This window comes from Stigmatopora nigra, chromosome 13 (genome assembly GCF_051989575.1).
Source record: "Stigmatopora nigra isolate UIUO_SnigA chromosome 13, RoL_Snig_1.1, whole genome shotgun sequence".
Taxonomy (NCBI): domain Eukaryota; kingdom Metazoa; phylum Chordata; class Actinopteri; order Syngnathiformes; family Syngnathidae; genus Stigmatopora; species Stigmatopora nigra.
The window spans coordinates 13,058,500-13,085,356 of NC_135520.1; the positions used below are offsets into that span (position 1 = coordinate 13,058,500).

The 26,857-nt window shown below is 44.7% G+C and overlaps 1 protein-coding gene across 3 annotated transcripts in view; it reads left to right on the forward strand.

Annotated features, from left to right (window-relative positions):
• The window catches only part of ak7b (adenylate kinase 7b), an 81,014-nt gene that overhangs the window by 8,120 nt on the left and 46,037 nt on the right, over nt 1–26,857 (forward strand). For all 3 annotated transcript variants that reach the window (XM_077731781.1, XM_077731782.1, XM_077731783.1), the window contains exons 6-8: nt 7,144–7,227; nt 18,954–19,042; nt 22,794–22,884. In XM_077731781.1, coding sequence (XP_077587907.1) covers nt 7,144–7,227; nt 18,954–19,042; nt 22,794–22,884 — 264 coding nt within the window. The remainder of the gene's footprint in view (nt 1–7,143; nt 7,228–18,953; nt 19,043–22,793; nt 22,885–26,857) is intronic.

Here is a 26,857-nt window from a genome sequence, read left to right on the forward strand (position 1 = left end):
CGCTTATCTCGTGCTAGCATACAGCACGCTTCTCGCCAAGCTAAAGCTAAGCGTAAAAGTTTTGTGAAGCCCTTCGTGATGCCTCCCAAACGCTCTCTTTGGATCCGTGATTGTATGGCAAAAAAAATCAGCCTGGACGTAAACTTAATCCGAAGTAAGGCTAAATCTTTGTTTGATGCTATGGTGCCTGAGGGTGGTGACGACGACGACAACGTTCAAGACGAGGAAGAAGACGACGGCGAAGGTGATCCTCTGCTCGGTGCCTCAAGCCAGACTAAACCACGACCACGTACGGCTTTCGCTGCCAGCAAGGGCTGGCTTGAGAGGTTTAAGCGGCGAGTCGGACTTAAGGGGACTGCCCTTCAAAGTGGTTCACCTCATGGACTGTGCAGGAGGTCATGCAGCTAATTTGCACCATGAAGGGGTTCAGGTGGAGCCACCTTCAAAGCCCTCTACACGAGGTCGACAATGGAGGGTCTCATCTCTTCCATTGAAGAGCCCGACGAGACCTTCAGCATGAAATCTTATTGGAAGGACTACAACATAGCCACGTATCTGACTAACATTCAGAATGCCCTAAAGGACATGAGAGAACAGACACTCATCTCCAGCTGGAGGAAATTGTGGCCAAAGAAAATCACTCAAGACTATGAGGGTTTCACGCCTAACGACATCATCACTCTGCTGTTGATAAGGCTGTCAGGCTGGCTCGGTTGGTGCAGACTGAAGGCTTCTCGGATATGACGACTGATGAAATTACAAATCTCATCGACTGTCACTCAGACCCACTGACAGAGGAGGACCTACAGGAAATGACCAAGTCGGCGAGTGAGGAGGAAGACGAGTCTGCCACCGACGACGAGGGTGACGAAGCTGGCGAAGGTGGCCTTACTTTGCATAATTTGCAGGACCTCTTCAATGCTGCCAAAGACCTCCAAAAAAGGCCAAAGAAATGGACGATAACATGGTGAGGGCTGTCGAGTTTAGCAATCGCATCGATGACGTCATGGCTGTTTTCAGGCGCATCTTCACCGACCAAAAAAAAAACAACGCTCACAACTCCCCATAACGATGTTTCTTACGCGCAAAAGAACTGCGGAAGATCCATCCGGACAGCTATGATGTTTTTGAATTTCTGAGTTTATAATTCAACACAGGACGAATGAACACGTCAATTTGTTATGCTTTACTTATCTCTTCTTTTGGCACAGGGTAAATTGCCGCAGCAGCTGTCTCATCTACATCTGTCACTGAACAACACATCTGAAATGAAGGCAGGATCAAAGGGAACATTTCTTGTACCTTGACTGCTTGGATCGTGGCAACGATAGCATCGGGTGGCAGTTCCTTGGAACATTTTTTTTTATCAACAACTCAACATCCAGCGGCATCCCTGTCAAAGCATCAGCATCTTTGTTCCCCCCCCCCCCCCCCCCTGGCCTATATTTTATTGTAAAGTGGAAATCAGCCAATTCTGCCACCCACCTGGAAGTGGTTGCATTTAACTTTGCAGTGGATAGAATGTATGTGAGCGGGTTGTTGTCGCTTTATACAGTGAATGCTGTGGCATAGTACAAATAATCTCGAAACTTGTCCGTGATTATCCAATTTAGAGCCAAAATTTCCATTTTACCAGAGTGCAAGTGATAATTCTTTTCAGCTGCTGTCAACGGGCGGGAGCAATAGGCTGTGACTCTAAGTTTCCCATCCTGCTTCTGACATAACACTGCACCTAATCCTTGGTGTTAGGCATCAGTGTGTACGATAAATGGCTGGGTACAATCTGGGAACCCTAATACTGGTGGATGGGGCAGGCATTCAATCAATTGTTCAAGCGCCTGCTGGTGCTTGTCAGTCCATACGATCGGCTTGTTTGACGGAACAACATGGCTTGGTTTCTTTGTCTTTGCTTTGTTTCGGGCATCACTCTGATATGTTTTCAGAATGTCATACAGACAACTCGCTCTTCGGGAATAGTCTTTGATATATTGTCTGTAATTAGTCAGAAGACCAAGCATCTTTCTGAGTTGACCCGCACTATGTGGTTTGATGTCTTTCAGTGATCGTGCAGCTTCAAATCTGCAGGATCTACTCTACTTCCCCCTGCCGAGACTATCCTGTCCAAGTAGCGAACCTCAGCTTTAAAAAGATTGCGGTTGCTGGGTTTTAATTTGATGCCATACTCTCTGAGGCGACAAAGTACTCGTCTCACATTTTCCACATGCCCTTCAAAAGTCTTACTGAACACCAGCGTATCATCCAGGTAAGGGATGCATATGTTGTCCCAGATTCCTTCCAGGCATTCTTCCATGCAATGCTGAAACAATGCAGGGGCGTTCATGAGGCCAAAGGGGATATGGATCCACTCATACAGTCACCAGGGTGTAACAAAAGCGGTCAATGCTCGGCATTCCTGAGACATAAATCCCTGATGATAGGCCTTCCCCTGGTCTAGGAGGGAAAATCAGGAGTTCCCGCCCAAGCTGTCCATAATGTCTTGAACTCGGGGGATCGGCTGTGTCTTCCTATTTCAATCTCTGTCCAAATTAAGGCTAAATCTTTGTATGATGCTATGCCTGAGGGTGGTGACGACGACAACGTTCAAGACGAGGAAGAAGACGACGACAAAGGTGATCCTCTGCCCGGTTTCTCAAGCCAGACTAAACCTTGACCACGTACGGCTTTCGCAGTGGGTCCCACTGTTCACCTGTATTGAATGGGGTTTGAGTGCTGGTATGATTCACTGCAATTGGTGCTGGGGTTGGCTCAAAAATCTCAGCGGGAAGTGCAGTCAAAAAAAATTGTATTGTGCCATTTACAGTGCACCCGGGTAAGCAAATATCATGGTCTGTTGGATTCGAGACATCAATTGTGATGTCAGGGAAAAACCCCTTTCTTACCCTGACCAAGGTGTCGATGAACTCAAGGCCATCTGGCCACTGGGAATTCACATCTGGTTGAAAAACACTCACTCGTGTCCTCTTTAAATGGTCTGGCAGCTATTAGACACTCAATCGGAATAATGGTGTGTTTTGGTATGAAAACCCTGTTCTTCTTAGCTCTCACTGCATACTGGTCTTCACCTCGTTTCTTTTGAGACTTGGGAAAGCCCTCCGATAGGTCTGAAAATACAACTTCAGGAGCAGGTTAAGAAAGAGTGAGATCAATTTAAATAGGAAATAGGTTTATTACTGGACTGCAGGATGGTTGGAGAATGTCCGACTGATATGTGAACCTCTCACACCCTGCCTTCCTTGCAATTCTCTATGAATGAACGCTAGGTCAGTCTTTATATAGGATTTCAGAGTATTATTTCTAAGACAGTGATGTCGGACAGAGTATGTAAACAAAACTTTGGGCTAATATGGTTAGACATTAGCAGGTTTAAGTTGTATGCAAACACGATATTTTCATAGCTCACACAAACTCCCGCAGCCTATCTTATATTGCGCGTTTCGAACAAACAGTTCCAAAGCGAGTTGGCCATATTCCACAATACAAGGAAACAATTTCAAGGCCAGCTAGTTAGCTATCTTACATTCCACTGTCTTAACAAACACTTGTAAAACCAGTTTGGCCACATGGCTCGACATGAACTAACAATTATTAAGCCAGTTGGTAGGTCTACCCCAATACCCTCCCCACAGTAAGGTACTGTTGATGTACTTCAGTTTGTGCCAGAATGTGTTCGATAACATTAAAACCAATAATGGGATGGGACAGATGATGCTCGCTGGTTACAAGCATTGGAATGGTATGTGCATTTCTAAAGAACATCCTGTCTATAATCCTGTCTTAATATTATACTTTTCCATGATGTCTATAATCTCAACAACTGTACTTTTAAATGACGTCATGCTGAAACTTAATAAAATCAACATTTAACTTGGGAAGATGATAGTTCTGCGGAGCCGAGTGTGAGTTATCTACTCGCGCCTCCCACCTCTCCCAGTCGCGGTTGCTTTAAAATGTAGCACAGTCTCTTGCCTCGTTTTTCCTTTGTGCACGGTTGGTAAATATGGTGATCTGTAACTTCAGAATGAGCAATGGTTTCTTTCTGTCTACTCCTGAGACTAACTGAAATTGTGTCTACACCCACCCAATATAAGGCATCTCAATCCCATTTGCTGCAATCAATGTCAGATCTGCAGATGTTTTTAATATTTCCGACACATTTCTCAGTCGCACGCCAGGTAAATATTCATCTTTCCACCTTTCGTCAATAATTGAAACTTGCGAACCTGTGTCCCATAATATTTGTAGTTGGTGGCCATTTATATAACACTGAACTAGACACTGCCTTCCAACTAGAGAGGTAATTTTATGTTGTTGACCTATTGCTGCCGGAGGTGACCGGTAGGGCATGCCTTGGTTTCTGCGAGGAAGTTCCCCCCGGTCACCATGTATAAATCGTTGGAACTTTTCTCTCTTCATGGTTTACACTCTTCCCGCAGGGGCAACCATTAGTTGTTTAAAGGGGCTTCTCTTAGTGGCCTGACAACTCGGGTTTGACATCCAACTTGGAAATGTTCTCCACTTCCACACCGATAACAATGTGTGCACTGGACATCTTGCCCTTCTTGATGACAAGCTTAACACCCCCTCGGGACATAGGCAGGGTGACCTGTGTTCCAGTGGGGTGCTGGGGGCTGGCTGTAGTAATTTCGTCAAGCAGTAGGTGACTGGGGGTCCATCACTGGTCTTCTGAATGAGGGTGGGAGGTAGGACTGCGGCTGAAACATAGCCTGCTGTAGTGTCTCTGATCTGGGCTATTTCTGCTCTGAGATCTTTAAGAGAAGCAACACTTAAGTTCAGTCAACGCCGCTAGTACCTCAGGGGACACTTTTGGTTTTTCTTTTCCAAGACAATTGGTAGGTTGTAGGTCTTCTAACTGTACCTTACTAACATATGTCGCTACCTGTAGGGCACTTAACGTTTTAATCATCCTTTCCATTTCATTAGCACAGGCTACATTTAACTGCTCTAGTAAAAGCTCATCTGAAGTCTTAAAGTCCAGCAAGAGAGGCTGCATATCTATCCGGACACTGTCACTCTGAAGCCCAGTAAATATTGTGTGCAAGCACATATGCCGGACTAAACTTGGGTCGTACTGGAGTCCTGATTCTGCTTCTCAGGAGTCAAATAGTACCTTCTGCCTTAGAACAAAGACTTGCAATAAGAAACTTTGAGGAGTCTGTTTGATATGCTGCACTTCAGAAGCTAACTGCATATAGAGGTCGGTAGCACTGCTTTCCTGAGGTTAAGTTTTTCTTCCAAGTAATTTCGTAACTGTAGACTCGGGGAGATAGCTCTGATAACTGCATCTATGATTTCAACATCCTGGTAACCCCTTTTCAATCCATTTTCAATTTGATGAACTAGGCTGGATAATGTCAGCTTGTCCTTCTGGCCTGGTTCACCCTTTTGACCGGCAATTTTAAAATCTTTGCGCCAGTATGGGCTTGACTGGTGCTGGGGAGACACACCCTTTTGAGGGTCCGCAGCGGCTGGTAGCTGGGGCAAAGTTCTTGGAGTCTTTTCCCATCTTGATCCTGGTCTTTCATTTCCATCTCATTTTACTTCTTGCTTCATGTCTGATATTCTATCTTTCAATTTCAACAATTCAGATATGCCTTCATCCTCTTCATCTTCTAGTTCTTCTCTTTCAAGGTGCTTCACAATGTGAGCCACCAATGATAGACGCGATTTGCGTTTAACACTTCTTAATATCTTAAGAAAATCACATATTCTAGCAGGTTATTTTCCGTCAGGTCATTCAATGTTCCTACCACCTCTTTGTGTAACTGTTCCATTTCTTCGCCGCTGTAGAAGTTTGGTTGACTGTGCAGGAATGAACTCTGAACTGGCACGTCTTTACCGTCTCTCTGATGATCTCAGCTTGGCCTCAGATGACGAGTACTCAACTGCCAACTTCCAGTTCTTCTGAACAGCAACACCTCTCCTCACTGCCTTCTTCCTGGTTTGTAGTGTTTGGATTTAGCTGGCTCAGAATTCAGTGAGCAAGTCGTGGACACTGGTCATCTAAGCAGCAATCCCAGCGGTGCCTCCAAATGTTGCACCCTGCATTTTCATATTGCTTTAAACATAGGGAGAAATAATCATACAATGGTCAGTTGTGTTGTCTTGACTCCAAATTTTCCTGTAACGACTGAAAATCTCCTGTGTGTCAACCCATGTGCACCGAGACATTAATAATCGAATACTGATACATACTTTAACATATTACTTTTACTATTTGGATGAAGGCATCAATAATTGAACACTGATAACCATCTAATTTAAAACTAGTTTTACATCACACATGCAATCATTAAATTAAACACTTTAGCCTGTCACATATATATAATGTATATAATGTATATGATGTATATGATGTATATGATGTATAGGATGTATATGATGTATATGATGTATATGATGTATATGATGTATATGATGTATATAATGTATATAATGTATATAATGTATCTAATGTATCTAATGTATCTAATGTATCTAATGTATCTAATATCTCGTATTTGATATCTGATGTCTGAGGTCTGAGGTCTGAGGTCTGTGGTCTGTGGTCTGTGGTCTGTGGTTTGAGGTCTGAGGTCTGAGAGGCGAGAAGCGATACGCGATACATAATATATAATATACAGTCTAGCTTTGAATGCTCTGTTGACGCCAACATCTAGCGGCAGGATTTCTTTTGTAGATACAGCCGAAATGACGACGAAAACCAAATTAGTGTGCTTGCTGTCATACTGGGTTTATTGAAGAACTGGGTGTATTAAGAACTCTATATCCCAGCAGTCACTGCGCAGTACTTTTTCTACAGGAAATGGGAGTCAGGGGCCACTTGCCGTAGTTGTCCTATCGACTGATTTATTTTATTTTCTCGTGATAACAATTTTACTATTTGGTCCGTATATAAAGCGCACTGGATTATAAGGCGCCCTGTCTATCACGCCTTACAGTCGTGAAAATACGATGTTTGCACTCAAATTTAACAAATGTCAACATTGAATGTTTGTTTAATACTGTACACAACTCAGTGGCCAGTTATGAGAAGGGAAATGTTATATTGGTTCTATCAACAATGGTACTCATACCATACAAACCTTTTTGCATTGCCTTTAGGACAGGACCTTGTTTTCTACTTATGTTGTGGTGTCAGGTCTTCAATATGGAATGGGAGAGCAGGCCTTTCATCTCTTTTTCAAGGTGAGTGTTGTTATTACTTTTTCCTAGAAAAATGTATTAATAAAATACATAGAGCCAAAATCCAGACACCGTGACAAACTGTCATAAGTTTTGCTTTATAAAAAGAAGGTATTTAGTATATTTAGGTGAAACGGTTAGCACGTTTGCCTTACAGTTCTATGACCGAGGATTCAATCCAATTTAGGGTCTGACCTTCTTGATTGAAGTTTGCTCCTTCTTCCTCTGCCTGGATTGGCTTTCTCTACGGGCTCTGGTTTGCTCCGAAATTTCCAAACATTGGTGGTAGGCTCGTTGAAAACTATAGATTGTCCCTAGGTATGAGGGTTAGCATAAATGGTTATTTGTCTCCTTATGCCCAGCGATTGACTGGCAATTCTGTGTGTGCTCCACATAGTGCCTATAGTTAACTAGGAAAGGCTACAGCAACCCTGCAAACCTTGCTAGTATGAGCGCTATGGAAAATAAATTAACATATGTTTATATATCTATGTACATAAGAACGTGTTACGTCTTTGACGACGTTATGGCATGGATCGTGGGTTGGACCCGAGTGCAGGGCAGCAGGCAAGGACGAGGCTGTGTGCTCAAACGAAAATTTTAAAATCTCAGGCAAGAGTCATAGAAAATAACAGACTTGGGGTCAAATAACAAAATCAAACCTGACGTGGGACAACGCAGGGAAGCGAGGAACTTGGAACATGGCAATATAAATCAGATGATCCAACAATGACAAAATATTCAGTGGGGTTTAGACTGATTTGGGTTGACGAGACAATTAGGAACACCTGGGAAACACGAGAAAGCAAGCAGAGGATCTACTCGGGGCGAAGAAACGACAGGTGAACACAATGGGCATTCACTCGGAAAAGACACCAGGAGAAAAAAGCATAACAACACCAAGCAACCCTATCAACATGTATGTATTTGTATATAAACACACACAGTGGTGGACAATCTCTGCTGGCCTAAAAAAATGTCTGAATCACAGACCGATGATACTTATGTTTTGTCAATGAATACTTATTAAATAGTTCCAAATTGTCTGTCAGCTTCTTTCATTGCTTTTCCCCTGGTTGCGCTGCTTCAGATGGATGTTTTCCTATTCAAGCATCTACCCAAGCACATTTCAGCCATTATTTGTTGCCAAAGTCAGTGATTGGTTCATTAATAATTATACTTTAAGACTTATAAGTGAGGATACATCCCGACCTCATCTCTGTCTCAGATTATCCTCCCGAACAGTAATTTCTCGTACAGTTTTAAAGCCATAAGGCAAAACAAATACAAGGTTACTGATTAATCCAACTGGAAAAGAAAGAACAAACAATCCTTCATTCGATTTAACAATTCAATAAAGAAGCGAGAAAGGACGTCACGATGTAGGAACACTATGAGAGTTTTCCCGGAGGTGATTGATAGCCATCCGCTGGTATCAAGAGTTCTTCAAGTCATCTTCGCTGCTTAATTCTATTTTTGTTTTACATATACCTTTCATCTTCTGGCTGGTTGGCTCTGTTTGCCACGCCTCCACCCAGAGTTTCAGATGCAACCTATCGATGGTAGATTGCTTTTGTATTCCATTCCTGTCAACCTCTGCCGTTAACTGCCCTTATAAATGATTATGATTCCCCGTACAAACCCCCCCAAAAACGTACAAACACCGTCCGACACATGTTTACTCACGGTAACTCGTTCCTTACTATGTGGCTCCTCCATGCTTGCTTCCACGATATTTACTCTATGTATATCTACGCATGCGCATGTCATCCTTTATTGATATTGCCATACACACCGCTAAAAAATACATACGATTGAGGATAATTTTTGCTGGTATACCGTGACAATAGTAACGATCGATGACAGTAGCGTCGTTGGCAACCAGCCTTCGAGACTATCTGGATTTTAGCCAAAACGGTCTTGTTGAGATTGGTTTTCATAAATATTGGCAATTTTTTTTGTTTCCCCGTACAAAAGTCGGTGTACGGCGTACATGATTTGAACTGGTAAAAAACGTATAAAATAAGTATAAAACGTACAAGTTGACAGGTATGGTATTCCCTTCAAAATATTCAACAAAATATGCACAAAAATATCCTCACAATAGGATAACGCATGACCACTTGCCATTGAGTACTATATATAACTCGTATTAGTGAACGCCTCGTCATTCGCAATGACTAACGGGAAAAAACACTGAAAAAATGCAACACCGCGCCCAGTGCTCGTAGAAACAGCAGGAGGCTAAGTGCCGTGCTAATGTTAGCATCCGGTGGGAAGTAAACAGCCATTACAATGACAATGTTTAGCTCTCTAGGTAGATAGAAAGGCCTGCACCGTACTGTGAGCTCTAAATCCAGGCAGCAGTGAGTGTTAATGATCCTACTGTTGCAGCACCATTCATTGTGAATGTACACTGGAAATTCCTCACTTCACCTGCCACTTTGGACGACCTACTGGTGTCTCAGAAAAGGAAATACATATTAATCAATGTCAGATAGTAGCACAACATCAGGGTCAGTTTGGCAGTCGAGTTGGCATTAGCTGGGTTTACACAATCGTGGTAGTTCGACTGTGGCATTAATGGTACGTTTGTTCAAAGCTGAGAAGCAGGGTAAACAACAAGTTAGGCTAACAAGCACAAGATCAATAACAGTTACAAATGGTAGTAGGGCTTTCAAAAGAGTGTTCATGAGCCTGAGAGGAACCAGTCAAACCACCCCCCCTTTGAAACCGGATCTTCGGTCACAGCGCTCTGCATGTTTCCTATAGCCTACAGGGCATCATGGACCAAGCAGGACGCGTCGGCAGGGATGAAGGCGCAGCACGAGTGTCCCACCATGGCACACACACCTCCCCGAAAAACCCCTGAGCCGTGGCGGCTACCTGGGCCTCTCTCAGCCTTGCCGCAGCCAGATTGATGCACTGACACAAGCCCGGAACCTGCAGTCAATGGTCTCCAGACGCAGGGCATTCCTTGCCACACGCACCCAGGGGAACAGACCCATTAGGCTTTTGGAGACTGACCAGTGTTTGTGTTTGAGGGGCACATCCGAGCCCCACACTGGATCCTGGTCAAGAGGTCCGACACTCGTTCATCAGCTTTGACGGTAGTGGCCAGCTTGGTGAAATTAGCGGTCAAATTCACATTGCGAGGTCCGTCCCCACGTGGAGATGACCAGCACTTTCTTTTTATCTCCTTGACGAATACCAGGTCGCCTGGGGACAGGATCTCCTGTGTGGGAGACCGAGAAGATGTCGGCAGATAATATGCATTTATCACAGTTCTTTCTTGGCACATTTGCATAACCACTGAGTAAGATAATCTGTTTCATCAGTCTCCTCCACCACCAGTCTGAGTCTTACTGGTCCATTGGTTCTTTCAAAAAGTCCAGCACTTTGGGGGCGGCAGGCACAATAATACCTCAGGTTGATTGCCAAGATGTCATCCCATAGCTTGGATCACGCAGCTCACGAAGCGAGCACCATCATCATTCCAAATGACTCGTGGTATTCCATGGCTTGGAATGATCCTTTTGCATATGGCTTTTGCGACTGCCATGGCGTCCGCTTTCTTGGATGGACATATCTCAACCCACTTGGTCAAAGACCACCAGACAGTACCTTAATATGCCACCTTGGTTCAGCTCGATGAAATCCATATTCAGAACCTCGAAGGGTTATGTCCATGTCTGCCTTGTTTCTTGCTTGTCGTTTATTGCCCTTGAAGTTCGGTTGACTGTGCAGGAGTGAACTCTGAACTGGCACGTCTTTACCGTCTCTCTGATGATCTCCACTTGGCCTCAGATGACGAGTACTCAACTGCCAACTTCCAGTTCTTCTGAACAGCAACACCTCGCGTCACTGACTTCTTCCTGGTTTGTAGTGTTTGGATTTAGCTGGCTCAGAATTTAGTGAGCAGGTCGTGGACACTGGTCATCTAAGCAGCAATCCCAGTGGTGCCTCCAAATGTTGCACCCTGCATTTTCATATTGCTTTAAACATAGGGAGAAATAATAGTCAGTTGTCTTGACTCCAACTTTTACTGAAATGACTGAAAATCTCCCGTGTCTCAACCCATGTGCACCGAGACATTAATAATTGAATACCGATACATACTTTGACATATTACTCTTGCTATTTGGATGGAGGCATCAATAATCGAACACTGATAACCATCCAAACCAAAATTAGTTTTACACCACACATCCAATCTTTATTAACTTAAACACTTTAGCCTGTCACACTCTGTCATTAATAACTTAAACGGCCGGTGGGTGGCCACTCCGTCAAGAGCAGGGCGGCCCTGGAAAATCACCTGGGCCGTGGCGGCTACCTGGGCCTCTCGGCCTTGCCGCAGCCAGACTGATGCGCCGTCACAGGCCCGGAACCTGCAGTCAATGGTCTCCAGACGCAGGGCATTCCTTGCCACTCGCACCCAGGGGAACAGACCCATTAGGTTTTTTGGAGGGGACTGACCAGTGTTTGTGTTTGAGGGGCACATCCGAGCCCCAAACTGGATCCCGGTCGTGAGCTCCGACACTAGTTCATCAGTGTTGATGGTGGTGGCCAACTTGGTGAAGTTAGCAGTCAAAATCACACGGTGAGCTCGGTCCCCAGTGGAGATAACCAGCACTTTCTTTTTATCACCTTGACGAGTACCAGGTCACCTGGGGACAGGCCCTCCTGTGTGGGAGAACGAGAAGATGTCGGCAGATTATTTGCAGTCATCACTGTTCTTTCTTAGAACATTTAACCACTGAGTGTGAGAATCTGTTTATCCAGTCTCCTCCACCACCACTCTGAGTCTTACTGTTCCATTTGTTCTTTCAATGAGTCCAGCACTTTGGGAGCGGGAGGCACAATGATACCTCAGGTCGATTCCAAGATGCCGTCACGAAGCGAGCACCACCATCACTCCAAATGACTCGTGGTATTCCATGGCTTGGAATTATCCTTTTGCATATGGCTTTTGTGACTGCCGTGGTGTCCGTTTTCTTGGTTGGACATATCTCAACCCACTTGGTCAATGACCACCAGACAGTACCTGTATATGCCACCTTGGTTCAGCTTGATGAAATCCATGTTCAGCACCTGGAAGGGATATGTCGATGTCTGCCTTGTTCCTCGCTTGTGTCGTTCATTGCCTTGAGAATTGTGTCTACAGCAGGTGAGACAGTTTCTGCAAATGCTTTTTTTTAAAGTAGGTTTGGTGACCTCTGGGAACATGCATTGTTTGTTGTACTATACTGATCACCGTTCCCTGTTGAGACATGGCTCCTCCCATGGCTCAATTCTGTAATTACTTCAAACAATGATTGTGGGATAAATGGTTTGTTTGCATAGAGGCCGTTCTCGCGTTGAGTGGCTCCTTCCGCCTCCTACTTCAGATTCACTTTTTCTGGTTGTTTATTTGAACCCTTTGTAAGAAGGTTTTAGTCTCAATTGAAACGGTTTCACCTTTTTTTGTATATGGAGACAATAAGACCAATAAATAGAGTTTCCAATGGTTTCATGGCATTGCTTTCTGATCAATAATCTTTCCAATCTATACTGGAGTGGTTGGCGTTTTGTTTTATTACGTCAGCCAGTTTATCTAACCTGTCTCCTCAAACGTTTCAAATGAGAAAACCTTCTAACAGTGTAAAAGGTGGCTCCACATCCCCGTCTCGGCTATTTTCACGTCGGTTGGTTGGTTAGCAATGCTTGGTAATGACGTTCCCACTTTAAGGCACCACCTGGCACCACCGTTGGTCCGTTTCCTGTTGAGAAGCACAGTCTCCCTTTGCTAACCCAAATTCAATGAATTCCCTAAAAGATTTTTCTTTTTTTTTCTTTTTCTAATCTCTCTCTCTCTCCCCTCTCTCTCTCTCTCTCTCTCTCTCTCTCTCTCTCTCTCTCTCTCTCTCTCTCTCTCTCTCTCTCTCTCTCTCTCTCTCTCTCTCTCTCTCTCTCTCTCTCTCTCTCTCTCTCTCGCTCTCTCGCTCTCTCTCTCTCTCTCTCTCTTGCTCTCGCTCTCTAGCTCTCTATCTCACTCTCTCTCTCTCTCTCTCTCTCTCTCTCTCTCTCTCTCTCTCTCTCTCTCTCTCTCTCTTGCTCTCGCTCTCTAGCTCTCTCTCTCTGTCTTGCTCTCTAGCTCTCGATCTCACTCTCTATCTCTCTCTCTGCCTCTCTCTCACTCCTTCAGCTGCTTTTCCTACACTTTCATTTCTATTCACTTTCCAAAATCTTTTCTATTCACTTACCAACATCTTTTCTCTTCACTTACCAAAATCTTTTCTTCAACAATTCCTTTCTACGCTCTTCAAACCTCCAATATCCTTCAAATTAGGACAGAAACCATGCCTCTCCACCGATCGCGGCAGACACAGGCAACCCACCACTTTACGCATCTGCACATACCCCACATCCGCTCCGGAAGCGCTCCTTCCTGCAGTGAGGGTACCGCAGTCTACTGCTAAAGGAGCTTCGAAGGGACTCCACCGACTCGTGCAGGGGGTGGGAGGTGCTGTCCATGATGGACCTCATCTTGGTCAGCATCCTCCGCTCTCCCACTTCCTCCACAGAGTCCAAAGGACAGCCCAGAACAGAGCTGGCCCTCCTGATCAGCTTGTTCAGCCTGTTCCTGTCCCTCTCCGTGCTCCCACTTCCCCAACAGACCACTGCATAAAACACGGTAGATGCCACCACAGTGTCATAGAAGGTCCTCAACAGTGACCTGCACACTCCAAAGGACCGTAGGCTCCTCAACAGGTAGAGGCGGCTCTGGCCCCTTCTGTACAGGGCATCTATGTTTGTGGACCAGTCTAGTTTGCTGTTGAGGTGAACACCCAGGTACTTCAAGTTCTCCACGATTTCAATGTCTTTGCCCTGGATGTTCCCCTGAGTGGTCTGTTGAGGTGTCCTCCGAAAGTCAACGACCATTTCCTTTGTCTTACTGGTGTTGGTGTGCAGGTGGTTTTGCCTACACCAGTCGACAAAGGCTGTGATGACTCCCCTGTACTCCAGGTCGTTCCCGTCAGTCACTCGTCCAACAATGGCGGTGTCATCGGAGAATTTCTGGAAGTGGCAGGTGTCTGTATTATGTTTAAAGTCAGAAGTGTAGAGGGAGAAGAGGAGTGGGGAAAGCACTGTGCCTTGTGGGGCCCCCGTGCTGCAAGTTACCACATCAGACGTACAGTCCTGGAGTCTCACATATTGTGGTCTGTCGGTGAGGAAGTCGATGATCCATGCAGCTAGGTGGTTCCTTACTCCAGCCACCTCCAGTTTCCCTCTCAGAAGGACCGGCTGAATGGTGTTGAATGCACTGGAGAGGTCAAAAAACATCATTCTCACCGTGCTTCCCGAGTTCTCCAGGTGTGAAAGAGACCTGTGCATCAGGTAGGTGGTAGCATCTTCCACACCAATGCCTGGACGATAGGCGAACTGCAGAGGGTCCAGCTCTGCATTCATCAGGGGGCTCAGGTGGTTGAGGATGATCCTCTCCAGTGTCTTGATCAGGTGAGAGGTTAGTGCTACCGGCCTGAAGTGGTTTGGCTCCCTGGGGTTCGCAGTCTTTGGGACTGGGACCACGCAGGAAGTTTTCCACAAGGTGGGGACCTTCTGCAGACTGAGGCTGAGGTTGAAAATATGCAGAATCACTGTGCCAAGCTGATCCGCACACTCTCTCAGTAGTCTGGAGCTGAGGCCGTCCGGACCGGTAGCCTTCCTTGCCTCGATCTTCTTTAGTTGTTTTGTCACCTGATCGACAGTGATGCAGAGACTGGTGGAAGAGGGGGAGGAAGAGAACGAGGGGGTAGAGTTGCTTCTGGTCTGGGGGGTCAGGGGAGCAGGGGCAGGGCTGAATCTGTTAAAGAACTGGTTCAGTTCATTGGCCCACTCCCCGTCTCCGGACTCCGGGCCTCTCCCACTGTTGCCTCCATGGCCCGAGATGGTCCTCAAGCTCCTCCAGACCTCTTTGGTGTTGCCTCTTTGGAGTTGCTTCTCTAGCCCCCTCCTGTAGCTGGTCTTTCCCCTCCTTATCTCTCTCTTCAGCTCCTTCTGGACCGTTTTGAGACTCTCCTTCTCCCCAGACCTAAAAGCCCGATTCTTCTTGTTCAGGAGGGCCCTTAGATCCCTGGTGACCCACGGCTTATTGTTGGAGTAACAACGGACCTTCTTGGAGGGTACAATGTTCTCAACACAGAAGTTAATGTAATCTGTGATGCAGTGGGTCAAGCTGTCAATGTCTTCCCATGTGAATTGCACAGCACCTCCCAGTCAGTTGTCTCGAAAGAGTCCCCCAGTACCATGCTGGTCTCCTCGGTCCATCTTTGTATGATCCTCGTGGTAGGTTTTATTTTCCTCACCATAGGGATGTAGGTGGGGATCAGATGAACCAGGTTGTGGTCTGAGCGGCCCAGTGGGGGAAGGGGGACTGAGCTGTATGCCTCCTTTGTGTTGGCATACAGCAGGTCCAGAGTTTTTTGTTCCCTGGTGCAGCACTTCACATACTGAGTGAAGGTGGGGAGAGTCAAAGTCAAGGGAGCATGGTTAAAATCACCGGAGATAAGAAGGAGAGACTGGGGGTGTGACGTCTGTAGCCAGGACAGAGTAGTGTAGTGTGGAGCAGCTCACGAGCCACTGCCGCATCGGCCGAGGGAGGTATATACACAGTTATTATGATGACGTGCGAGAACTCCCGGGGGATGTAAAACTGCCTGATGCTAACAGCTACTAGCTCGATGACTCGAGTGCAAAATTGCTCCTTCACAGTAATATGCCCAGGACTGCACCATCTACTGTTAATAAAGACAGCTAGTCCCCCACCTTTCTTCCTACCGCTCTCCTCAGCGTCCCTGTCCGCCCTCACCAGCTGAAAGCCATCCAAGGAGATGAGAGAGTCTGGTATTCGCTCATCCAGCCAGGTCTCCGTGAAGCAGATAATGCAGGCGCTCCGATATTGTCCTTGTTGTTTGGTCAGCGCCGTTAGCTCTTCCATCTTGTTGGGGAGAGATCTTACGTTCCCCATAATAATAGATGGAATGCTGGGTCTGAAGCGTCGCTTTTTCTCCTGACATTTTCGTCCGGCTCTGCATCCTCTTCTCTTCCTCTTTAACTCAGCGGGGAGGTCCAAGTCCAGGGGAATCCCGGTGTTGCGTAGCGCTAACAGTTGATCCTTCTTGTAAAGCAGCGTAGGCATGGCTGGGTGGGTCAAAATAGTCTCCAAAATTTTGAAATTTGAATTTGAAAAGATGGACTAAACTAGTAGATCAAAGACTGCCTCTCGCACAGCTTGAGTCTTGGAGTAGAGTCTTGAAAGTAAAGTCCCAAAACATTAAAGTATCCAATATAATATATAAAGTGAAGTAATAACTAAAGTCTTAAGAGACAATAAAAACATAAAATAAAGGATAAAAATCTGTAAAAAAGCTGTACAAACACAGAATTCGAGTGAGGGTTTAGGGAGCTATTGGAACAAGCAGCCGCTTTGAACGGCACCCTATGATGACTATCACTTACTCAATAGTTTAAACAAAAATTCTATTCTAAATTTGCAGAAATTGATCTCTACTTCGTGATTCACCCAATGTCTCTGAAAACACCAAGACCAAAAGTCCCTGACTTTTGTCTTAGGAGAGTCCCTGACTCTATTAACAGACCAAGACTATAAGTCCCCGACTCATTCTTGTTCTACTTATGTTGTTTCTACCCAAAAACTATAATGTTCGACGCACACTGGTCCCGGACCAAAAAACTATTATGTTCGACGCACGTTGGTCTCTGACCAAAAAACTATTATGTTCATCATAAGTTGGTCCCTGACCGCAAACTGTTAATCCTACCGCAGTGATAATACTCATTCAAATTATCACAATTCACAGAGACAGAAATCAAAGGGTGAACTCACAATATTTCTTGTTCCGAACCTGTCCTAGTTCGGGGACCCGTCACCGGTTCACCAGAGCGGCGAGGGAACGTCCGCCGGGTTGACCTTTTCAATGGAGGATGCTGTCGTTGTGCTCCGCCGTCGCTTCGGCAATTGTGGGCTGTTGGGCCTCAGGCTTTCGGCACCAAAGTATGATAGGTCTGAAAATACAACTACAGGAGCAGGTTAAGGAAGAGTGAGATCAAATTAAATAGGAAATAGGTTTATTGCCGGACTGCAGGATGGTTGGAGAATGCTCCGACAGCTGTGAACCTCTCACAGCCTGTCTTCCTCGCAATTTTCTCTGACTGAATACTAGGTCAGTCTTTATATAGGAACTCAGGTTAATATTTCTAAAACAGTGATGTATGCCAAAGTTTATGCAAACAAAACTTTGGGCTAATATGATTAGACATTAGCAGGTTTATGTTGTATGCAAACATTATATTTTTATAGCTCACACAAACTGCTGCAGCCTATATAATGTTGCAGTCCCTGCCAAAGCTGTTGGTAGCAAGCTGAAGTTCCAAATTGTCCATTTTTTGGGTGATGGATCTGGCGTTGGTCATGAAGATATTCGGAAGCGGTGCTCGGTGTGGTTGCTGCCTTAGCTTAGCAGCTAGGCTGCCCTACATCCGCGCTTTTGCTTTCTTTCCCTTCGCCACTCCATTCGACTCGGAGTTGGAACCATCAAGATTAACGAGCTCCGGGTCATCCCTATACTCAAACAACTGAGTCTGAGTTCCATTCAAAAGAAAAATGTTCATCTATAGAGGAAGGCGGAAGCAGGATGAGTGTCCCGTGGGGAAATAACGAGGAAGGTGTGGGAGTGGGCAGGCAGGCGTAGGGTTGACGGTGGTCGGGTGACGGGCCGGTCGTCGTTGTCGTGAACGCCGAGGACGATGGCCTCCGGGCAGCTTGCGGGGAAATACCCAGTGAGCGATCCTACACCGTAGATATGGTCCTGCTGGTGTTATACCCCTGAATTAGCAATTATTTGCTTTAAAACACAGGGGGAAATAATCAGACAGGTCAGTTGTTGTTATATTCAAGCCAACTCTACTGAAAATGCCTGAAGATTTCCCCGTTTCAGCTATATGAGCCCAGATAGAAAAAATCGAATACCGATCATACCCTTGCTATTTGGCTGGGGGCATCAATAATCGAAGACTGATAAACACCCAATCCCAAAACTAGTTTTCCATCACACATGCACTCATTTATAACTTAAACACTTTTAGCATGTGACCCTCTCTCATTTATAACTTACTTACTTTACCCTGTCACACTGGGTCCATTATTGGTGGGCGTCTTCTGTCTTATTTACAATTGGCTGCTGTAAAGTTGAACCAAAGATGCAGGAAAAAAGATCGTCAAATTGCTGGTGCAAAATCTAGGTTTTTTATTCACAAAAAATGGTGAACACAAAAGTGACAAAATAAACCAGGGACAGGCATACAAACAAAAATGGCAAAATTGTGACATTACTGGATGGGATAGACTCAATGTCTTCTGTGTCTGTCATGCTATTGCAAAAAAGGACATTTCTTGAATACGGGATGTCTAATCTAAAGGTAGCAATACTCCCACGGCAGACATCACCAAACACTCTACGTATAGACACACAAATGTCTGATAAAATAAACTCAAAACAGCAGGCTACGAGAGGAGGGGAAAACACTCGCACGCATACGCACACCTCCATACACCAGCAAAATTCCACCATAATGTGACAATTCTAAAGCAATCCAGAAAACCTTGAATTCTACTTTACAGTGCCTCTTTTAGATAATATATCACTCATCAAATATTTGTTTCACAGATGTCATGGCTTGGCCAAGAAAAGGAAATTCCAGTGTTTGGAGATGGCACCAACATTGTCCCCACGATTCATATCAGTGACCTTGCAAGGTTGGAGACAAGAACAAAACACACCTCAATAAATATGCTTTCTAGGTTTTTCGATGGGTAGACATAGTTTAATGACAAATATTTTTCTCACTGCATTAAAATGTTTTAAATTACAACAAAGGCAACTGTCCACACCAATGGGATCATATCACAAAAGCATTCTGTTCAAAGGGTTCATAGGTACCAGACAATGATTTCCACTATCATCCTTGTTATTCATTCATTTTCTGTACCGCTTTGAACGGGGGTACTGCAGCCTATCCTAGCTGACTTCGGGCCAGCGACAGTGGACACCCTGAATTGGTGGCCAGCCAATTGCATGGCACAAGGAGACGGACAACCATGTACACTCACACCAATACCTCGGGTCTATTTAGAGTGTCCAATCAGCCTACCATGTATGTTTTTGGAATATGGGAGTACCCAGCCAGGCCCGGCTCTCTGTGTTCCCTACGACAGATTGGCGACCAGTCCAGCGCAATGTTCCCTCTAAGCTGCGCACGTGCGCAAATGGGCACTACTCTCGTATTCTCCGCGCACAGCAAACAAAGCAGCAGAAAAATCAAATCCAACCTGAATTGTAAAATAATAAACACATTACATTTTTTTCTGTGCCATTATGCAATGCAACTCAGAGAGTGGCAGCCTGTTACTGACAAACAACAAGAAACGATAAGCACGGATAAAACTTTGACTAACACTGTTTCCATCCAATGATATGATGTGGTTCACCTAGCATGTTTACTTCCGCATCATGAGTAAATGTTAATGACATTGATTGGTTGCGTTAGTTACTTGTTATGCGTAGGTGCATGTGTTTTGCAGGTTAGTATATAGCTAACAGTTTGGTGGAGCTCCTGCCGACCCTTTATCATGGCGAAACGAGCCATGGTAAAAAAAATGAGAAATGGCTGTCGGTGTAGTAAAAATTGAAGAACAAGCGGTGAAATTGGGTGACAAAGCTTTCTTATGCAAAACATGCATCGATGCTCAAGATGTAACCAGATTTTCCAATGGAAAAACACTGCGTATAAATGAAAGCTTGACTATCTCAAGTGATACATTTATTTAAAAGAGTATGATAAGTGAGGACAAACGTGAAAAATAAAGTAAAAATTAAGTCAGATGTGTGCATATTCTAATGACATTTATTAAAATGTTTTATTCATAGATATTAATCATTAAATTGTATTATGACTAGATCAGTTATGGGTAGTAGACATGCACCTGCCTATGGCAGGTGTGATACAAGTTTGTGCCCATATCGAGCATTTATAATGTTGCTCACTCCGGTCCTTTGTGTCTCATGAAAAATTAGAGAGAACATTGGTCTAGGTCAGACATGGGCAAACTACGGCCAGCAGGCCACGTGATGTTATCTTTTCTTTTTTTTCCCTTTTTCCCGCGATGGCGCCGTCACGTGGAAGCCAGTGGCAGTAGCTCTGTCCACTCTTATTTGTTTTTCGTGTTTTACACCCGCTCTATTTTTTTTAAATTACATTTTAATATTTTAATATTTCTTAATACATTCCTTTTGACTTTACTTTGTACTTTATACTTTTTACTATAATGATGAGTGATGAGTATGTTAATACTTTAGTCCTTTTTTCTGTTTATGTTTCATATGTACTATTAACGGATGCAGTTTTTTTATATGTATCGTATCTTGTGCTGACCCGGCCCATTTGTCAAATTTTTAAAGTCATATGTCCCCCGGGCCGAAAATTTTGCCCACCCCTGGTCTAGGTTGTAGTCTGCCTTTTGCAGGAAGACAGACCATCTCAAAAATGTGAGACCAGGGTTAAGGGTGTTTTGTATTCTTGGCGGCAGAGCGGACACTGATGAGCATAAAATCAGCAAACCAGTAGGAGAGTACATTTCTTAGCTGTTTAATTGTAATTGTGGGACGTGCAAAAACAAAACCTTACAAACTAAAAACTGACTGAATAACGCGGGACAGGGCATCAGACTTCTCGTTCCTGGAACCTGAAATGTTGTTCAGTGTGAAATGTAACCTACTAAAAAAGATAGTCCACCTGGCCTGGCGAGGGTTCAACCTCCGGGCCGTCCTGAGGTACTCCAGGTTCTTATGATCCGTCAGAAGCGTGAATGGCAGACTAGCCCCTTCCAGGTGGTGTCTCCATTCCTCCAACTTTACTGCGAGCAGTTCCCTGTCCCCAATGCCGTAGTTGGGTTCGGCTGGGGACAGCCATCGGGAAAAGAAGGTGCAGGGGAGTCCATCTTTCCATCCGCCTGCGGGCGCTGGAGGAGGACAGCGCCGACCCCCACTCCGAGGCATCGACCTCAACCTGGAACTGCAATTTTGGTTCAGGGTGGGAGAGGACGGGAGCGGTGGTAAGATGGGACTTCAGGTCACAGAACGCCGACTCCGCTGCACCCGACCAGCAGAAAAGGAGTTATGTGGATGTGAGCGCTGTGAGGGGGGCGGCAAGACGGCTATAGTTTCTGATGAAAGGTCTATAAAAGTTGGCGAACCCCAAAAAACGTTGCAGCTCCCTTCTGCCCTTGGGCCTGGGCCACTGATTCACAGCCTCCACCTTCCTGGTATCCATACACATCTCCCCGGCGGCCATCACGAACCCCAGAAAGGTGGTCTCTGAGACGTGAAGTTCACACTACTCAGTCTTGGCGAACAGCCGGTTCTCCAGGAGACGTTGCAACAATAGGGGCACATGCTGCACATGCTCCTCCAGGCTGTGTGAAAAAAATCAAGATGTCATCCAGATAAACAAATACTAATCGGTCGAGCATGTCCCAGAGAACGTCATTGACCAGGGACTGGAACACTCCTGGGGCATTGCGGAGACCAAAAGGCATTACCAGGTATACAAAATGGCCCTGGGGGTGGAGAAGGCCGTCTGCAATTCGTCCACGTCCCGAACCCAAACCAGATGGTAAGCAATTCAGTGGTCCAACTTTGTAAAAATACAATACCCGTGCACGCGGTAAAGGCAGAGTCAATGAGTGGCAAAGGGTAATTGTTTTTAACCATTATCTAGTCCTCTTCTGATGAGTGACCTAATAAGGAAAGTTACATCCAGACTTCCTCTCGGTCTCTGCATTATCCTCCCGAACAGTAATTTCTTGTACGGCTTTAAAGCCATAAATCAAAACAGTTACAAGGTTATTGATTAATCCAACTACGTAAGCAATAACAACAGCAACATAACAATTCCATAAAGAAGCGAGAAGGGCGTCACGATGTAGGAACGCAATGCGAGTATTCCCGGAGGTGATTGATAGCCATCTGCTGGTATCCAGAGTCCTTCACGGCTCTTCGTTGCAAAACTAGATGAACAGTCCTTGGAGCCCGGGACTGGGTGTGCTGTCAGGTCAACAGTCCTTGGCACGAGGACTCGGTGACTTGTTACGACCCCGAGTTCTCTTCAGACAATTTAAAGGAGCTTTGATACAAAAATGATTAAGTGCACACACACATATATATATATATATATATATATATATATATATATATATATATATATATATATATATATATATATATATATATATATATATATATATATATATATATATATATATATATATATATATATATATATATATATATATATATATATATATATATATATATATATATACACATATATATATATATATATATATATATATATATCATTACAGAATAAACCCTAATGTAGCCATAGTGTCTGATTGGGACAATGATTCTGACATTTACTTTAGCTTTCTATTTTGTTTCTGTTATTAGAATCATTAGAAAAATAATTGAGCAACAACCCCGACCCTATTACTTGGTAGCTGTGGACTGTTCCAACAACACTATGGAGGATATTGTTAAGGTAAGTAGGTACATATAAAACGCTACTGTTTAATTAATACATATTATATGTTTGGGAGCAACAGCCCTTCTAATCAGAACTCGATAAGTGTCCTTAAAGTCTTATGTGTTTGGTACATATTCATACTTTGGGATTTTCTTTTTTTGTTCTCAAAGATTGCATTAGGTTCATCTTTATTCATCCCGAATTCAGGAAATTCAGTTTGTAGCAGTAGCAAGCACAAACACAGGAAAATAAAATATAGATCTAGATAAAGATGGAATCACACACAGAAAGCCCACACAAGGTTAGGACCTTCTGCAGACTGAGGTTGAGGTTGAAAATATGCAGAATCAGTCTTCCAAGATGATTCGCACAGTGCCTCAGTCGTCTGGAGCTGATCTTAAGGACCAGGACCCTTTATTTTTTTAGTTCCGGGACTGAGCTCGTATGTCGATATTCTCGTAACTCGAACAAACGTTTCCCATTGAAATGAACTAAAACCAAATTAATTCGTTCCAACCCTCTTAAAAAACACCAAAAACAGTATAATGGATTGTAAAAAATGTTTTATTTCTTCTAATTCACCATTTGTTAAAGAACTGATTAACCTTACACTAAATTAAATTCTAATTTTGAATTAAAGTGTTATACCTTTTCTTCAGGGTTGGCTCTATTTGTGACGCCTCCACCCTGACTTTCACTTTCGATGGGCTGTTTGCTTTTGTATTCCCTTCAAAATATTCCAAAAATGATGCACACAAATGTCCTCACAATAGGATAACGCACGAGCACTTGCCAATGAGAAGTAATATATACTCCTTGTACTAGCGATCGCTCCGCCATTCGAGTGACGGGGAAAAAAACACTGAAAAAAATGCAACACTCTGCACAGTGCTCATAGATATCTGTTATACAGGAAAGAGTTGCGGCAAAAAATACAGTGCGCTAAAATCATACACAGCCTCTCATGTCTTGCCCACCTGGCTTTCTCGTATCTCGAAATTTGTCTAGTATCTAGAGATAATTATTTGCTCGAAATTTTACTCTTATCTCGGATTGCTCATATGTCGGGGTGCTCATATGTCGAGGTACCACTGTATTTGGAAATATTTTAATTTAATTTAAAAAAAAGATGGAAAGACTAAAAACAAAGGAACGAGTCAGAGCGGACGGAGCTACTGCCACCGGTTGCCACTTGAGCAGCGCCATCTCATTTGCAGTAGCAAGAATACATACAGACACAGAAAAACTGGAACCACACACAGGAACTCTTCCACAAAGTGGGTACCTTCTCCAGACTACGACCGAGGTTCAAAATGTCTAGAATCACTTCCACGCTTATCTGCATAGTCCATCAGTAGTCTGGGGCTGAAGAATCAACAGTAATAGAGTACAACACTCTCGATACTCTTTCCATCTGCGTAAACGCTGGCAGCTCTCCCATTTTATCGAGGAGGGATCTCATTTCCCCCATAATAACAGATAGAATGATTGCTTCTTCTCCCGGCACTTTTATAAATGGGCATGCAATAGTACCTATGATAGAATTCAACAGTATATGACATTCACATTTGACTAGACAGTAAAAGTGCAACTTCAATAATTGACAAAATAAACCATGAAAACGCATTTTGTCAGCCAGATCCACAATCATGCAAACTGCTTTTTATCAGACACCCACATATCTGTGAAAAACCCACAAAGATCATCACCTCCTCAGAGCCTTAAGAAGTCAGTAAATGATTAAAAAGGCAGACTCCCAACATATAAAATAACATTCACATCAGATTCAAAATTTATATCAAACATACCGATCTTGGTTAATTGCATTCTAACAGTGTCGTACCCCAATTATATCGTTATTTTCCTTACCATTCAATTTAATTATCAACAGATTTGTTTGTGATTATTTCCATTACTTTTTTAAGATCATCAAGGACAAATATTCTTTTTGTTGCTGTACTATGCTCTACACAAATTTCAAAGAAATCTAATTGTTCTTCACTGGAGTTGTTCTCTTCTGCTGTAATGTCTGTCACGCCGCCAAACGGCCTGCACGTTGAGGAGCCAGGTTTACAGAACGGCGGGAGTAAAACTCTGACTGTTTCATCAAAAGGCATAAATCTTCATCCGCCAGCACCAAGGTGTGGGATTGAACCTGTTAAATTCATTTGAATTTAGACCGCAAATTTTATCCTAGCCACCCGGTGGCATGGGTAGTTAGTACGTCGGCCTCTCAGCTCTAGAGTCCTCGGGGCTGGAGTCAGCTTGGATAAGCCCCAGCAACCCCCGCAACCTTAATGAGGATGAAGTGGTTCAGAACATGAGAGGAAATGACAATTTAAGCTGCAGGGTCATCAGCCCGAACCACCACTCATTGATTTTTTGGTATCCATACGCATCTCCCGGCGGCCACCACGAACCCCAGAAAGTTGGTCTCCGAGTTGTGTTACTCACACTTCTCAGCCTTGTCGAACAGGCGGTTCTCCAGGAGGCGTTGCAGCACTAAGTGCACTGCTGCACATGCTCCTCCAGGGGTGAAAATATCAAGATGTCATCAAGATAAACAAATACAAATCGGTCGAGCATGTCCTAGACGACGTTATTGACCAGGTAATGGAATACTCCCGGGGCATTGCGGAGACCAAAAGGCATTACCAGTATTCAAAATAGCCCTGGGGGGTGGAGGAGGCCGTCTTCCATTCGTCCCCCTCCCGAACCCGGACCAGATGGTAAGCATTTCGGAGGTCCAACTTCGTAAAAATGCAAGAGCCCTGCAGCAGGGTAAAGGCAGAGTCCATGAGTAGCAACGGGTAATTGTTCTTAACCGTGATCACATTTAGGGCACGGTACTCAATACAGGGGCGCAGGGAGCCATCCTGTCAACAAAAAAAAAAAACCTGCCCCGACGGGGGAGGAGGAAAGGCGAATCTGTCCAGACGCTAGCGCCCCGGAGATGTAGTCATCTAGTGCCTTCCTCTGCGGCCTGGAGATGTTGTAGATCCGGCGCCTAAGGAAGAGATGCACCGGGCAATAAATCAATAGCACAGTCATAGGGGCGAAGTGGGGGCAGCGCGGAAGCTTGGTCCTTGGAAAACACCTGTGACAGATTCCGAAAGTACTCGGGCATCGTCGATAGTGCATGTGGGCTGCCTGGAGGCACTTGGTATGGCATGCAGGGCTCCGGCGCTTCGAGGGACCCTGGCTCATCTCGGATTGCCAACTCCTCCCGCATAGCCCTATGGCTGGATCGTGCTGTTATGATCGTAGGTGCGGACCCCAATGCAGGCGAGGGTTGAGCTTATTTCTTTTCCAAAATCTTTATTTAGCTAGTCACGTGGCAGGCAAACTTGCTCCGTTGTCCTTGCTCCGTAATCTTGGCCTCGTTGATCCTTGTTCCGTTCCTTGGTCTGTGGGTCTTGGCGTGGTCGAAATCCAGAGTATAAATAGAGGTCGTTGATCTACAAGTAAGCAATAGAAAATGCGAGAAGGCACTTTACAGTAAACTGATAAAACGATCCAGCAGCATGGTCAGGTTCCCGGTGGCCTTATATACTGCTTAATGGCTGATGGCTGAACAGCTAGTAGCTGTTAGCATCAGGCCGTTTTACATCCCCCGGGAGCTCTCGCAGGCCATCATAATAACTGCGTATATACCTCTTTCGGCCGATGCAATAGTGGCTCGCGAGTTGCTCCACACTACTGTGTCCTGGCTACAGACGTCTCAGCCCCAGTCCCTCCTTCTTATCTCTGGTGATTTTAACCATGCTCCCTTGACTCCACTCGTTAGAGGCTGGGCCTGTGATTGGTTGACAGGCCCACCCAGCCACCAGTCTGGTCAGAGGCCTGACAAATGATGTGCCTGCATCCACAAGAAAGTTTTTCTGAGAGAGCTGGGCTTTCCATAACACAAGTTTAGTGCAGAATGCTCCCACGTTGTCATAGGCAGCACTGACAAGATGGCCTTGTAGCTTCTTGTTCACTACATTAA